Source organism: Pagrus pagrus, assembly GCF_965226575.1.
Source record: "Pagrus pagrus genome assembly, chromosome: 1".
In the NCBI taxonomy this organism is placed as follows: Eukaryota; Metazoa; Chordata; class Actinopteri; order Spariformes; family Sparidae; genus Pagrus; species Pagrus pagrus.
The window spans coordinates 2,878,127-2,895,405 of record NC_140185.1 but is presented as its reverse complement, the minus strand read 5'-3'; the positions used below and the strand labels follow the sequence as shown (position 1 = coordinate 2,895,405).

At 39.3% G+C, this 17,279-nt stretch overlaps 1 protein-coding gene across 2 annotated transcripts in view; it reads right to left on the bottom strand.

Annotated features, from left to right (window-relative positions):
- Positions 1-17,279, bottom strand: part of ano1a (anoctamin 1, calcium activated chloride channel a) — a 71,274-nt gene that overhangs the window by 6,855 nt on the left and 47,140 nt on the right. For both annotated transcript variants that reach the window (XM_084355117.1, XM_084355118.1), the window contains exons 13-21: positions 16,152-16,237; positions 12,314-12,385; positions 10,853-10,927; positions 8,998-9,199; positions 7,130-7,241; positions 6,856-6,913; positions 5,470-5,570; positions 3,828-3,970; positions 1,778-1,930 (exon numbers count right to left, since the gene is read on the bottom strand). In XM_084355117.1, the coding sequence (XP_084211243.1) occupies positions 1,778-1,930; positions 3,828-3,970; positions 5,470-5,570; positions 6,856-6,913; positions 7,130-7,241; positions 8,998-9,199; positions 10,853-10,927; positions 12,314-12,385; positions 16,152-16,237 (1,002 nt within the window). The remainder of the gene's footprint in view (positions 1-1,777; positions 1,931-3,827; positions 3,971-5,469; positions 5,571-6,855; positions 6,914-7,129; positions 7,242-8,997; positions 9,200-10,852; positions 10,928-12,313; positions 12,386-16,151; positions 16,238-17,279) is intronic.

Below are 17,279 nucleotides of genomic sequence, written 5' to 3'. Positions count from 1 at the left end.
TAACACTGAATGTTGAGTTATTTAGGAACTTTTCTTTGGTATTACTGCTGACCAGTGCCAAAGCTTCTGGTTACAGGCAGCCATTTGTGTCAGTTAATTTATGTACATGAGAGAAAACCGACTTATACTGATCCATCACAGTCTTCTCTTCACTTTTCATTTTTGTTGTGTGGTAAAGCATCTGGAGGCAGGGACCCTTTTTTGTACTTTTTCATTAAACACATCAGAATTTAATCATACATTTGGGTAATTTAAAAGGTCCCCCCGAGTGTTTGATTTGTTTATTCTGGCCCACTGTAGAAACATATTGGTGCGGTAAAGTGAACTTCAAAGAGGAGGATCTGTTGACCTGTAGATATAAAAGGCTCATTCTAAGGTGATTAAAACCCAACGATTCTCAGTTTCAGACAATTATACACTCATTTAAACATAATTATGAATATAATTCACTCAGCTGCTGCTTATAGATCATCTGAAAGAGCCCTAGATCCTACAAACTGGACCTTTAAATCTCTAATAAACTTGCTTTTCTGCTTAATTGGCCTTCAAGTGCCTGTCACTCTTAACTTCTTCTTTGCAAGAAAAAAGGTATACAGATAGAGGTTAAATACTATTACGATATAAAGAATCACTACCACATTCAGAGGTGGCCCATTGATGGAAAGTAAATAAGTACATTTACTCAAGTACTGTACCTTAGTAGAATTGTGAGGTATTTTTTACTTTACTTTTATTTACACTTCATTTATTTGATAACTTTAATTTCTAGTTACTTTGCAGATTGCATGCTGCATCAGAGCCTAAGTAGCACATTTTAAAACAAATGTATTTAATGGGCGATCAGATACACTGTCTGGGTAGCATTCTTTTAGCAGTGTGTATGCATATGAAGCCCATACTGAGCCTGTGAAACACCAAGAAGCCAAAATGTCAGGCAGAATGCCAGTGTAGCAGCAGATGTTTGTGAATGCACTCTGTTTCAACTAACCATTGAACTAATGACTGCTGTGGCTCAGGAGGTAAAGTGGGTTGTCAAGTAATTGGAAGGTGGCTGGTGGCTGGTTTTGATTTGAGTTTTTTGAGTGAGGATAAACTTTGCAAAATGGCAATGACAAATTCTAAATCATTCGTGCCTTTTGTAAATTCAGCATTAAATGCAATACATGAAGTTGTTTTCTATTTGTAAAAAGTCAGTTTGTCGTGGCATCGCTGTACCAGCCTGTGCTACCCTGTGTGAGTGTGTCTTACCTGCCAACATTTAACAGCTATTTGAACACACAGTTTCATGTGATTTCATTATTTACACTACACTTATGAAAGAAGATAAAAAACATTTTATTGACAGTAAACATGTCAAATTTTACAATAAAGAGTAACCAATATATAAATTGCTATATTTTAAGTTGTTGAGTTCAGTGAAACTTGATAAAACTTGTGAAACACAATCTGGGACAAATTCTTAATTAATTGGGCCTGCTTGTTATTTTGGCATTGTAGTGAACGTATTTCTGTCTTTGTATAAAGACATTGTTCCGTTTGTTCACGTGATGTGTTTATTTGTATCTAGAGTGGTGAAGGGAGATCTGAAGTGGGAAGACACATGTCGAGACACATTATAATGCCCGGTGTGATCTGCTGAACTTGTGACTGGGAAGATCACTTTGAACTTTAAGTTTACTTTTTTTCTTTTTTTTTAACTTTTTTTTTTTTTTTCTTTTTCTTTTTCTTTCTCTGCGGGATTTTTCACCCTATTATATGTGATGTAGTGAACACCTACCAATGTCTTTGGCTTTGGCTGCAATTGGCCGGCGCAGCTCCATAACAAACTTCTTGGCATCCAGGCGAATCTCAATGATGTTATTCAGCAGAGCGAAGAGTGGAGCCAGAGGGAAGGAGGCAACAAAAAGAGTCACCATCCCAAACTGGATGACTGAAGACACAAATGAGCGGAGAATTTAGTAGAAGTTACAGGATGAATATATTGTCTTTTGCTTCAAAAACAGAACTACGGAAGCCCTAAAGGGCCATGCATTCATACATTTTATTTCCTCCGTTTTCCTGTGAAAACAAGTTAATTTCATTTGTTTTCTTGAGATCTCGAGTTATTATGTAAGGGATAATGTATAGTTCGGAGGTTGTTATGGAGAAATAAACCCCGACAGGTTGTATGGTTTCATACAACCTGAAGGGGTTTATTTCTACATAACAACCGACTAACTATACATTATCCCGCTTATTACACGGCTTACGAGTGAAACAAATAATAAATAATCACCCACAATGATTCAGCAGCGACACGGATTGCTCGGTAAAGTTTTAACTTTCACTTTCACTTTCGGGGCCTGAGAGGAGCTGGACAGCGTGCTGTGGTTGGTGTAACGCGTTGAAAGTCCAGCTGTCTTGCTTATGTTGCTATATGTTGCCAGGGCGGATCAGAGCGCCGTCCCTAGCAACGGTCTGTTATACTTGACGACGGTCATTATACAGAAATAACAGACCGTAGAACGCAGCGATGGACCAATCAGAGAGCAGCATTCAATAGAGCCGTGTAATAACTCGAAATAACAACTGCCGTTTTCCCGAGATAATAGGATAATTTTCTCGAGATCTCGAGATAACAAAACTTTGTTTTCCCGAGATAACGATTTAATTAATTCGAGATCTCGAGATAATGACTCTGATGTAGGCCTGAGATTATGGAGACGCGAGGGACTTCGTAGCTGGTCAGCTGTGTAGTTAACAACGACATCAGGCTCACTTAGATTGAGCCGCTGACATGGCTGAAGCCTTGCTAACCATCTTTTTAGATTATGCACACTAATATGTATATTATCTGAAGTTAATAACAAGGCTTAATGCTATTTCAGCCTGTGTCAGGCCTTGATTGAAAAGATATTGGACATGGTGATCGATATGCTCCTGCTCCTCTGACATTGTTACACTGAATGATGTTCCCTGCAATGATTTAATATACTACACTATCGTTTTGTTTTCTCAACATCTCAAGAAAATTATCCCGTTATCTCGGGAAAACGGAAGTTGTTATTTCGAGATATAAAATGTATGAATGCATGGCCCTTTAGGGCTTTCGTACAGAACACTTAATCTAATACTTAATCTGTATTAAACACACACACATACAGGCATGGACATAAGTCACTGGAGCACATGAAGCATGATTGAGTTGACATTCTGTGTGGTGTGAAAATGGATTTTATTAAATTAAATGTCAACATACTGTACCTCAACATGGAGGTTAGTTTGTTTTTACGCTGTATCAGAGAAATACGTTTGCTAGTCCACTCCAGGCAGCTAACAACATGTGCTGAAACGAGCTGACATTTGCAATGTCAAGCTAGTGTCTGACATAAAGCAGGAGTGACTGAATGTGTCTGTAGGTACATAAAAGCTGCACATTAAAGTGATTGCTTCAAAGTGGTCACAGCCATTACGCTTGTTAGTTTTGACCTTAACATGACTTGTTCTACAAAGGTTGGGCTGTTGAAAGGCTGTGATTAACATAGAGCGCAAACATTTCTCAAGGATTATCTTTGGATCAGGGCAGAAGACACCGCTCTCACAGACGAGATGAAGATGAGGACCTTTGCTGTTAGCAAACATCAGGCAAGATGGAAAATGCATTACTGAGGAAAGAGCAGCATCAGCCATGATAAAACTTCAAACTGCTCCAGATGCCAGTCATTTCAGTCATTTTAAAATAAATTTCAAGTCTAAATGACTCTTAATAACCTGACAGGGCACAACAGCCGTGTGTATGTTGTGTATGTTAATGCATTTGTTTACAAATGCCTTGTGTTCAGACTCACTCATCTCCATGTACTCAGGGCTGAGGCCAACAAAAGGACCCAGGATGTGGTCTCTCTCATGGCGCTGCAGGGTTTTGTTTAGCTCCTCCTCTTGCTTTGAGTCCAACTCCGACTTCCTCCTCCGGAGCAGTTTCTTCAGTTTCCTGCATACACCAACAGCCAGTGATGTAAAAAGCACATTTAAGCCTTGTTTCTAAAGCCATTCTTGTTTACTGTCTCTTTTTAGACTACATGGATAATGTGATTCTAGTAAGTGTACTTTTACATAAGCAAAATTTGAGTGAACTATGCTCCTTCAGGATACACAAGTGGTGCTATAAAGCAATGTTTGGAGGAGTGGGTCCTGGTTGGTTAAAAACATGAGGGTGACGTCACATTCCACATTGTGCAGAGGGTGAAAGAGGATGAAATAATAAACATATGGGAAACACTTTATTTAAAGTCCTTTTAACAAGCCTTAGTTACTAGGTAATAAGGCTCTCATCAGTCTTTAAGCATATATAACCCATAGTAGTGTCATTAACATGTTTGTCGTTAGATTAGAAGACATTCATACAGTATGCACTTAACAAACGTGTCAACAGATGACAGTCTGAGTAAGGATGGGTATGGAATCCTGGAATTTAACGGGCCCCAGGACTAACTTATGAAATACCCTAGTATTGATAAGCTCCGACATTAATGTTTTATTTTTTAGGACTTGTTTTTTAACATTTTCGCGTGATTTGTTGTCACAGTGTTGAAGCCTCTTCTCTGCTCCACATACACACAGACACAGAGAGCAGAGAGGCTGCGGTACAGACAGGTGATGGTATTTGGAGCCAATATACATTTGCAGTAAAAAAAATAAAAATCTTGGAGCCAAAAATTTACTCAATTACTGTAGTAAAGTACAATTTTGATGTACTTTTCACTTCCACTTCTCTACATTTATTTGATAACTTTAGTTATAAATTACTTAGCAGATTTAGATTATTAAGTATTAACGGGCTATTGCTTGTGATGTGTAATCAATCAGATATTATATGTGGGTCACTACAGACAGAAAAAATATGTTGCATCAGAGCCAATGCAGCGTATTTTAAAATTCTTTTATTGGCAATGGGACACAAAAAACACAGATACTCGAAAAGGTCAGCCCCTGCAATCGGCCAGGCTAATAATCCCATACTTCTCTTGGTATGTTGACAGTTTCTATAATTGTCGTACAGCATTGTGAGGTTATGCGTGGAAACAATGGTCTGGTGTAATAAAATTGATTTATCATCATCTAAATATTACAGATATTAAACAAGCAAGATACTCTATTGTAAGGCTTCAGTTCACTGAAGCATGCACCACTTAATATAAAGTGTTACCCATTGGTTTTACTTTGATTAAAGTCAGAGATAATTGTAGGCTGCCACATTTCAGCAAGGCACTGTCTGGTTCCCAACTGTGACAGACAGGCATTAAAATGATTCTTCTCAGATGCAAGAACAACTGAGTGGGTCTGCACAACTTGTTCTGGGGCTTGCTGGGCCTATTTATTTTAATCTATGCTGAACATTACTTTAGCTTGTTTATGTGGCTGTTCGGTGTGTTAGTATCATGGGAAAGTGTGCTGTTTTTGCATGTTGCACAGTGTATGCTCTGCACTCACGGTATGCCAATCTCAAACAGGTTGTTCTGGATGAGCTGCTTGCCAAGCATGGTGATGCACAGCTGGATACACAGCTCCATGAGGCAGCCTGCATGCGCACACTGGAGGAAGAGAAAGTGAACAGTGTGTCATAAAATGGCAGCACATTAAACTGAGGCAGAAGAGCCTGAAGTTGACAGTCGGGAGTGGAAAGCTGAGTAAAAACAAGTGCAATACATCCACCTCCTCTATAAAGTTACACCAAAATGAGACTGTTCTCTGTCTCACTGAAGCAACAAGGGACAACAGCTCCAGCCATTTCTATACAAGCGATAAAATACTGTCCGATCCTAGATCAGTTCCACCCCTGAATGATCTGTGTGAGTGAGAGAGTGTTGATCTGTATGGGTGAAGGAGCCGTGTTAGTTAGAGCCATGAGCTAAACTGTTATTGCTGTAACTACAATGCTTAAGTGCAGCAGTTCTTCTTCTGGTGTGTTTGTCAGTTACCAAACAGCTCCAGGTGCTATACAATCTGCTTCTGAGCTGTAGGAGGGCCAACCCTTATTGTAATCAGATTTGTAACAGGTGACTGAGTGTAAATCTCAGATCTGAACAGCAAGTCATCAGGGTTGTTTCTATGTTCCAGCTCTTTCACATAGGTGCCCATGCTGACTAGTGACATGGCTAAAGAGTAAACTGCAGCTTGAAACAACATCCATCCAACCTGCCGCAACAAATAAAAATTAAAGACAAGAACGTCACGTTGTATTTTTGGATGTGAGAGCTGCACACGCACAGTACCGATCAGGCTGCTGACAAAGCTCTGGTAGTGACAAAGAGGCCACAAAGGGTGGTTACTTTTTAAATGTCTTTTACTTCAGTCTCTCTTTCAAACTCAGTGCCAACTGAATGATGTTTGACTGGTGCTTGAACAGAGATGGATGGAAAAGTATTAACAAGCCAGCATCCGTATACTTTAACACGTCATATCAGTGCACCTGACAAGGGGAGAGTATTAGCATGTCCACCTCGGTGTTGTGTTTCCATCACAGCTGATTGGAGCTAGAGCAGATAAACACCTGTGACTACTGCAGAGTCGTTTGATGGCAGTAAAGAGCCAGATGTTGGGGACGGGACGTCAGTGGGGTTTTTGTCCAGTGTGAAAAGGATATAACATTTATATAACATTTGTTAAAAACTACAGTATTATATGCTTTTTTAAATTTTTTTTATCCATATCTTCATTAGGACTTGGGCTTGGGTTCAACAGACAGGGTAGGAAGGTGGGAAACTATTAAGACATGCAGTTGGTTTTAGTATTGTCATGGGATTTGCTGACATTAATAAAATGTGCCGTAACAATAGCCTAAACCTTTAATTCACTCTGTGTTTAAGTGTATATTACCTCTTCCATTCTGTACGATCCAACGACATACAAGTAGTTTCCAGGCCGCCCAACAAGCCTGTGAACCAAACACAACCATCACATGTTGTGGCATGAGGAAAGCAGGTCGTGTACAGGATGACAATGTTCAGTACACAGTACAAACATGGCAGTGTTCTGGAGAAAAGTGTAAGAGCAAATGCAAGTATATGAACTACTACTAACTTGTCGAAGTTTGATAAAAACATAAAAATACACACATAAAACAAGAAGAATTGAGAAGTCATTGTTTTACCTGCCCCTGAAAAAGGCCAAATACACAATAGGTGTGAAGGCATTGACAAACTTCAGGATAAAGGTTTTAAAGATGAGGCGCTCTTCAAAGCTCTTGTCTGTCTTTGGAACCTCTGAAAAAGAGACAATACGCGACTTAATTATCTCACATCAATTCAAACAGGAGCACTGCTAACCCTAACCCTGTGTTTCAGGTTTCCACATCACACCTCAGTAAAGGAACCTGTTAAACTGAGATTTAAGCTGATTCTGTCCAAATGCCCTATTCCTCTAAGAGCTATTTGAATTTCGTTGGATTCTACACATGGAATGCCAACCACTCTTTGACAGTTTAATGTTGAACTCTAACTCCCATTTCATTTTCATGTACTTCGTCCTTTACATTTTTATAAATTACTGCACATTTTAGAAAGAATCTTTAAAGTGGTTTGTTAACGTATATGCCCATGTCGACACCTTAATCACTTCGTTATCTTAGGCTGAAACTCTTTCTAGTTAAATTCTCCTATGAGTTTTTCAAAGGTTTTAAAAGTAGTTTTTTTTCCCTCTGTGAGTGTACATAAAGCTGTTCTTCTTTTTTCTCTCCACCTTACAAATGTATTATCTACAGTATCTCTCCAGGTGTAAACCTGGCAGACTGAGAAAGCTGAATCAGAAGTTTATAGTATCCTTCCGATTTCTGTTTTTTGACAATCTTATTCTACATCACCAGTCACTCCTCTAAAGCAGAGTTTTCTCCCTTTTGGTCTGTATATTATTTTCCAACTAGCCTGACCTGAGGTTGAGACTGACCCAGATTTAGCTCAATGTGTTTCCATCCAGTTTGATTCTTTGAAGAGCACCAATAGACAATTCATGTAATTTGGGTAGTGTAGAGATATGGCAGTGTTAGACCTCCATTTTCCTTGTCAGGTTGGAGTATCTCAAATTTCTTGGCCTTGCTCCTGCCAGATGTACCAGCATATCTGTTTATCCCATCCTGTAAACTAAAATTCTGACAAGTAGTAAGGTAGAAAGGTATAATAACCTTGGCAGCATATTCATTTTTGCCACCACAATTCTTGAACTATCATTTTGTTATAATTCTGTAGCTTATTATTCCCTCCACCAAGGAGGTTAAGTTGTCAGGAGGCCTGTTTATTGGTGGGTTGATTGGTTGGTTTGTCAGCAGGATTGCACAAAAAACTACTCAATGTTTTTTTTTATGAAAATTGGCTGGAGGATGGGTCTCAGCCCAGAATAGACCCCCTTAACTTAACCTTAACCCCTGGTGACATCTCTTGATCTGGGAGCACGGTTTTACTATGCATCTAACTACTCCATCACCAAACTGAGGGCCTAAGCTTCATGTTTAAATATATTTCCTTTTCCTACAAACCCTTAAAGGCGCAAATTGTAAAATTTGACCAGATTTTGAAAGTAGTTCCAAGAACATGGGGGTCAGCATATCACCAGAGTAACCGACAAGTGCTGCTCTTTGCTAGCTATCCTTCAGTTTGACAACAGGAGATGCAGTACGGAGGTGTTTTACAGTGGCTCTGACCAAGGCTATGACTCTGAGGACTAGAAGACATGGCAGGCGGGGACAGGAGAGGTATGCAGCAGGAGAGAAGCGACAGAGACTTGGACATCAGCAGCAGGTGAAAACAGCGCGTAGATCCACAATATTTTCACATCTAACTTTTCTTCACACCCTGTTGATAATGTTAGTTCATGTTTTAAATGTTTTAAGCTAAAGTTCTGGCCATATCTTACAAATTGCTCCTCTACATAATAAGAATATTTTTGATCCACTCAATCTGTAGAAACAAATATTTGGTTTGAGAATCAATCATGTCTTTAAGTGGTTAGCAGTGAAATGTGCCTCACCCAGTGCAGTGAGCCAGCGAGCGATGGCAGCGTAGATTTCATCTAAGATGATGATGACAATGAGGTTGATGATGGCAGCAGTAGTTTTGACAGTGGCTCTGATGTTGGACCGTGCTGCAGGGTAGGTGCTCATGTGCAGTGCTGCCTTAATGCTAATCCGGTACAGGATGACCCCAAAGACAATGGCAAATGTCACAGCAATCTAAAAGTAAAGAGAAGGAGAAGAACAATCGGCTGATATTCTGACAAAACAATCAAAGTGGGGAACATATTGTAGTACCACATTCCCTATCTTTATTTTGCCGGTTGTATTTTTTCTATGACTCATTTCTTCCATTTTATTCTGAACAGTAGGCAGGATTAAGCACAAAAAGTCTAAACAAATTGTACTAAACAAGGTTGAAGCCAAGTAGAGTGATCTGTAGTCCAGGATGCCAAGTTGTCACCTGTTGAAACGTGCCACACGAATTTGAAGGTGTGGTATTCAATGGAAATAATAAGGACGGCTGTTCCAACATGCATCATGTGTGCATAGCAACAACTGCTGCTCCACAAAAGCTTTCTGACATCCAACCCTAACCTGACAAGTCCTAACAAACAGGAGTTTGCCATTTGTCATTTGTGAGAAAGCCTTTAAAGCGTATCAACATATATTTCACATATAAATAAGAAATGATTAAATATAGCACTGGTTTGGGTCAGGATTTAAAATTAAAAATACATTTTGTGATACAAGTCAGGCTCACATGGATTGGGTTTTAAAGACATGGGTAAAGGTCTGGTTAACATTCATGGACACTCACAACAATCATCGTGTTGCAGACATGGGCTTGTATAATTTAAGGAGCATCTTTTCTTTACAGAAACATTATTTCTGTGTTCTTGTAGGAAAAATTGTTACTCTGTCGCAGCTATTTTCTCCTTCCGTACGGCTACACTCAAATACAGTAACATTGTTGTTGTTGGAGAAGAAGAGTGCTACTAGAAATGTTACGCTGATTATTTGCAACACTTAAATAACAGCTGTTGCCTACTGATTTAGAGATGAGATTTAAATGATGATATGATAAAAGTTGAACTGGAGGATTCTCTTGATATTAATGTGACACAAAGAGCAAGATAATTTCTCTGACAGTCACCAAGCTGCTAGTCTAAAACACACAGTCCGTCACAGAAAAGGATTTTACTGACAGTACAGACACTGGCTTGCATGGAGCACATTGGCCAGACAGCAGCATTCTAGTTTATGGAAAATCAACATTAACTAATGCTAGCTGTAACAAAACATTACAGCTGATATAGTCTGCTGCTGGTTATCTTTGAGACTGTTTGAGAGCCAGTGAAATTGGCAGTCATTGCTGGTTAAGAGGTAAGCTGCTACACTGTTTTCTATACTGATTTTGTTAAGTTGTTGATGAATTTAAGGTTCAAGAGAACCTCGTTAGCACTGGAGTATATTTGGTATTTTGCCAATAAGAAACAGAAGCCCAAATAGAACCAGCTAACAAACCCATACAAACAAAATCATAATAACCTGAGGAAAACAACAAATACAAATACTATAGCAGGATTCACTTTTCAAGCTTATCATCATTCATAATATGTTAAAGCACAAGATTTTTACCTCATTTGATCGTCAGAATCCTTAAATCTAAGTGGAAGTTTTGTTGTCTAGTTTTCCCCTGCTCAAAGAAAACATTTGAACTAGAACCCTGCTGTCCCTCACTCTAGAGATGTGTGAATCTGGAAGTAATTCAGGGTGACTAAAAATGATATATTACTGCTTCAAAATATCATACACATGTTAGACATACAGGGGCTGCCTGGTGATGTAACACTGCAAAGAGAGACTCACCATGAAGCCCATCATGACCACAGTAGTCAGGTAGGCCGGCAGTCTGTCTGTACATGTCAGCTTCACCTTCTCCCCCTGAAACACACACACACACACACACACACACACACACGCACACACGCGCACACACGCACACACACACACACACACACACACACACACACACACACACACACACACACACACACACACACACACAGAGAATTATGTGAAGGACATAAAGTACACAGCATATCTGAGATGTGTGTGTTAATATGTGTGTTTCTGCTACCACTGCTTCATGTCTGTCAGTTAGTAACAGCTCATATGCCCTGTGCTTACAGATAAACACAGCACACACAATGTATAAACAAGCACACACACACACACACACACACACACACACACACACACACACACACACACACAAACACACACAGACACACACACGCACACTATGGCTGCAGTGGAGCACAGCTAATTCCGCCCCGAGTTATCATGTCACATTCAAGGCTACTGAGAACTGGGTCAGAAGGCTCAGGCGACTGTCTGTGTGTTGTGTATTTCACTCAAAGAAGGATGTGACCTTGTGCAGACAAAAGGCAATAGACATGTAATCATGCTTGATCCTGAACCTTGTCTTGAGGACTCACCAACATGTCATAATGAACATGTCGTCTTCACTCTCAGAGCTTTGTACATCTCATTAGCAGTATTGAGCAAGTTACTTTCAATGTTGCTGTGTGTGTAGGGGAATGCATAATGGATTACACTATGTTTTGCATTACTTTCACAAAAATAACTGCACCTAGGTATAACTAGGCATTATATAATGAAAGAGGTTAATATTGTTTCATAGTGGGTAATCAAAGCACAGAAGCTCCAGTTTTTTGCAGTCGATTACAAATCCCTTGACGTACGGTCCAGCTCGTGAACCCACAGGGTGCACACTAGCACTTTTAGCTTTGCATCTGCATTGAAGATTTACATATGGAAGAGCTACATATTTTTAAATCAGTTTTGGATCTTGGGGCTTTGCAGAGACTTGGATTATGCCGGATGAGCTGAATGGAGCCATTTCATGTTCTTTTCTCTGTTGTTTTTTTTCCCCATCTAAGTCCCCATCTATTACTTGTAGTTTAGGAGAATGCTGCAATGCTGTTTTGCTTGTAAAGCTCCATACATGTTTTGGGGACTACAAAACTTCACCCAACTTTCCATCAGCATGAGAGAGTAGATGATCACTGAATTTTTGACTTGTGAGTGAACTGTTTTTTTAAATACTGGGAGTTTGAGGTAGTCAAAATTATTATTAATACAAAAAATAAAACAACTAAGTTTTTGTATCGTCTGATCTCTGAAAGATGTCAGTTAGTGCTTTTTAAGAGTACTCATCTTATAGTGCACATATGACACAGGTAACATGTTACCAAACCTGGATGACTGAGAACCTTCATCAACATTTTTATAAATCAGTCTTACCTTCGGAGTTGAATGTTCCTGTTTCAATGTCTTTTGCATGACCCGGAACTCGTACTCGGCTCGGTTGTGGTCCTTGAAGAGAAATCAGTGTAGATGTTACATTTCCTGATATTACTGTATGTTAGTAAGCAGGGTACAAGACAGTAAACAGTAGAGAAGATCCTTATGGAATTTCAGAATAGAAAAGAACAGCAGCCTGTTAATAAGGTTTGCAAAATGGTGTTTAAATTCAAGTACAGCACCCTGTGCAGGAAAAGAGAGAAATGCACCGACCCAATGAGCACAAAGACTAGAAACAGTTAGCAGAATGCTCAAATAAACAGTAGTTCCATTAAAAACAATGTAAATGCTAAATGATGGTGAATGTTAGCAGATGGTAGAATGTTTGTTCTACGAGTCTGTGGCAGTCAGTGTTAACGTATTTGCTGTCATGTGGGGCAACAGGGTGTGGGGAACAGAATCAACAAGCTCATCAGGAAGCTTGGCTCTGTCCTGGGGATGGAGCTTGATATTTGGCAGTGGTGTCAGTGACAGAAGACTGCAAATTGAGGGGCATCATGGACAACTACAGCAGCAGACTGTAACCACCACAACGCACAACAGAACACCACAGGAAATGTTTTCTTCATGTGGCTATCAAACTGATCTACCTCAGGCAGAGAGATGGACAGCACAGACATGGGGTGTTCATTTCAGCTCTGTTCAGTTAAATCTTCCTCCGGACGACAATGATTAAAACCCTCCGATTTGTACATCAGATATATACAGAGATATACATAGTTAAATGCCATTTTCTCAACCATAACTGTTTATTTCTTGACACAAGATTTAGTTTAGATTTAGACCACTGACCACTGGTTGATATTTATTATCAGGACTTTTAACTGGTGTACATTTTTTGGAATGGTGTATTTATTTGGATCTCCACTTCACCGTTAACCTGCTGACTTATTTGATCATTACTGTAAGTTGAATATTTGAAGCAAGTCTGTTGCTAGGGGTGTCTCAATCAAATCAAAACAAAACAAAAGATAAAGGCCGGGTGCTGTGTGGGGAGAGCCAGGCGGAGCGGGAGGGCAGTGCCGTCGCTCAGCTGCTCAGAGCCAGCCGTTCTGGAGGAAGAAACACCCTGAGTCACATCAGGTCATGAGTCGCTTACCAACAGGGGAGGGGAAATTAAGTTTACTTCATGAACATAACTGTACAGAAGAGAGGGGAAAAAGAAGTGAGAGAGTAATCTGTAAAGTAAAGTAATCTGGCTGTTCAGGGCGAATCAACACTTGTGCAAGTAACACGAATAAACACAAATGATCCTGACATCAGCCATCAGAGAACACATCATTTAACAACCACTATTGCGGGTTAAAATCTATCTGATGTGACCTAGGCACAAAACAAATGTTCATGGACAAAGTAATAATTTAAAGTTTTATACAGTTGCCAACTTCCTTCATCATTCTCTGACTCACTCCTGGAAGTTCTAGCAACAGGCAACCAATTGAAACACACTGTTACCTTAATTAAACTTCTTCTTCTTCAGGTTTGAACATTATTTGAAACATTTGAGATAATGTAACAGCTCAATAAACACATTTATACATTGTTGCAAATCAATAAGCTGAGCGGAGTTTAAATAAAGCTCCGTACAGCTGAAAGGAACTGCAGAGCCAGGTAAGACCTTTCTGTGTTTTAAACACTGCAGGTGACTACTTTCCAGCTACAAAGTATTTTTTACTGATCAGTGAAGACTTTTTTTTACAATTCAAAAGAGTGTACTCATGACTATGATTCAAACGTAAGTAAAGGGGCAAATTAGAACCAGCTACCCTGTGTCTGATCTCTCTTGCTCCTGTTCAAGGTTTTGTGGATTTTGGAGAAACATATTTTCAGGTCTTTGAGAAATTGATGTGTTTGACTACCACGGTCTTCCCAGCCAACATGTTCATGTGGGCCCCATAAGGGCTCAAAGTGAGCTGAGAGCACATGAGCTGGAACTGTGGAAACTATGTGGGGCTCCTCCTCCTCCTCAATACCAGCATATGCCATTTTTCAAGTCTGGAAATTACAGAAGGAGAAAACAAGGTGTTTTAAAAGGAACTTAGCCCATATTTTGCACTGCTTCTTCTATTTGTTGTTATTACTTCACACTGTCCACACATGCGTGTGTGCTGCTTGTTTTATGAGTGTGGAGGGAATAGTCGTCTCTGTTTGACAGGAAAAAGTCAAAAAATAGAAAAGTAAAGGTAAAAAGAGGAGAGAGACAAGAGCTATAAGTCAGCTAACTGGCCTGTCAACTCTGCTGCTGTTCGGAGACATAAACAACAGCAACAGTATTGGATGGCCAGCATCAGGATGAATCTTAGAGAGAAAGAGGAAAGCCACAGACAAACCCTACACAGGAGCAAAGAGATAAAGAAGATGTCAAGTGTAAAGCTCTCAGGCAGATTGTTAGACACCTTGAGGGAGAAGATGTTACTGTTAGCGACTGTAGAACAGATCTACAGCAGTGAGTCAAAAAGGAAAGAAGGTAGGTTTAAATATGAGATGAGTTGGATCCAAACCTTATGTTCCTCCTGTAGAATACAACACAAACATAAACACATTAGGAGAAGATGTCAGTCAGCAGTCATTGTCTTTATAGAAAAATGATGAGAATTAAACATCTGTCATAAAAAAGGTAGTAGTGCACTGTTCCATTTTATTATGAGTTTAAAAGAAAAATGGTTTTAATACTGATGTCTGAGGCTTTGTGTGGGAACATTTTTGCTGAGGGCTGAGTCACAGCAGAGTGCACACAAAAGACAGAGGAGGAACATTCATATGCACATTCTGACACGTGCCTCTATGTCGCCCTCATTACTTTGGAACTGTGCTTTTAAGCGAAGTGCAGTGAAAAACATCTGTATTCTTCACATGATAAGAGAAGTATCATTTTGAGTTGTTATATGGAGTTGAAAATATTCTATAAAAATAAAGGGTTCAGTTTGCAAAATCTGAAATGAAATTTGGAGGTGCTGGAGATATAGAGACTTTTATAGAGTTAGGAAGTGGGAGTGGCCACTGGCTCTGACAGTGATGTTTTCAGAAACATATTTTTGTATACTGTTGAGCTGCTATACAAGAAAAGTGAATGCCACAGCCATTTTGTGCCGTCATGTAGCACCTATTTGAATGTATTTGTGTCTTTCTACCTCATAGACAGCCGAAGCAGTATCCCTACAGCAGCATAATACTTCTTTGAAGGTTAAATCCATGGTATTTTAAACATCAATAAAGGAGCATAGTGGTGCCAGTTGTACGAGTGTTGGTGCATGTGAGAAACTTTGGAAACAAGTTGTTGAATCTCATTCCCATGTACAGTAGCTTAAGTCTTTTACATTTTATCTAAACAGCACATCATTTCAAAAAACAGTTATTTATCACCTATGTTGATACAAAGGCTGTTTGACCATGCCAGTTTTTCTATTTTTCCAAGCACCAATTGTCTCCATTCATTACACTGTGCTGGAAATCTACTTGCTTGGAGTTGAGATGACTTGGAACTTTTAATCTATCAGAAAACATCATGTCTGCTCCGATTGTTGTCGAAGCCACAGCAGCCACGTTATTACATGATAATGCATTTAAAAGTGCAGGTGAATTGGAAAGGGCCACACTGTATTAGCACACAACAATAATGTTGCTTTTAAAACAATTAAAGCATGATGACATGATGGATGACAAGTCTCAGTGTTTTAAGCGAATAATCACACTTATTGAACCAGTGTTTTCAACCGTACACTCATGACTGTAAATCTTTCAAAAAAGCATAGAAAAGGCATTTGTGGTGTTATCTCACCTCCTCCTCCTCTCCGAAGCCTGTTAGGTCCCAGACATAGTTCAGTCGCATCTGCCGTCTCTTCCAGTGCTCCATGAAGAGAACCGCTATATAACCAAGCACACAGCAAGCTAAAAGAAGGCTCAAACATAAGCTGTCTCTGCACACTTTTCTCTATAGACACATCCGCCGTCTAAAAATAATATGGAATATAGAATGTGACATACACGTTTTCTTATTGTCAATCTGTCTGTATGGACATGTATCTAAAATATTTCACAAGATGACTATAAAGTTATGTATGAATACTGTATCTTCTGTACTGTATGGTCACTTGTAGACTGTTCAACTATGTAGGGTTCTCTAGGAATATAAAGGGTTATTCATAGAGAAGCACAATATGGATTTTTCAGCCGATACAATAACTGATAATTACCTGACTCTCATGGCCATTATTGGGCTGATAACTTATCTGTTCAATATATATTGCGCCTCTCTAGTTATTTATAAATGTTAAACATGATTAACAGCTGTTGTGACTAATTGTAATCTTATCTCACTAATCTCTACTACTCTCACTGATAATTCTGGTGTTTACAATTAAATTGAAAATACAATTAACAATAAATCCCCCACCAATAATGCTATGTTCCATCTCTCGCCACTTTCTGACTTTCCTTCCCTCTCTGTGGCTCTCGGATTAAAAACCCATTGGTTAATATAGATCTTAAGAAACTGACCACATGCTATATATTTGTGTCATTAAAGGAAAATGTCATTCATTAATACATTCCTGAAACAGCTGGCATTGCCACTGGGTGACTATTTTCAGTGGCGGATTAATTGACATTTGGTGCAATAGTGAGTGCTTGGAACAGCAGGAGATTGTATGTGGGATTGAGTCAAAATAAGTTACAGTGTGTGTGTTGAAGGTAATGAAGGAACATGTCACCCAGTGCAATAGAGTGGCTCAGTGATGTGTTGTTAATAGTCTTTGGACAACAACAGAGCTCTATTGCACAGAGAATGAAGATCAGGCTATGATACACATACAATACTTTGTTATTAACGATAAGGCTACAAATTTCATCATGATGAAGTACTTTCTATTTGTATACAAGCACACTCATGTTGCTATTTCACTAATGC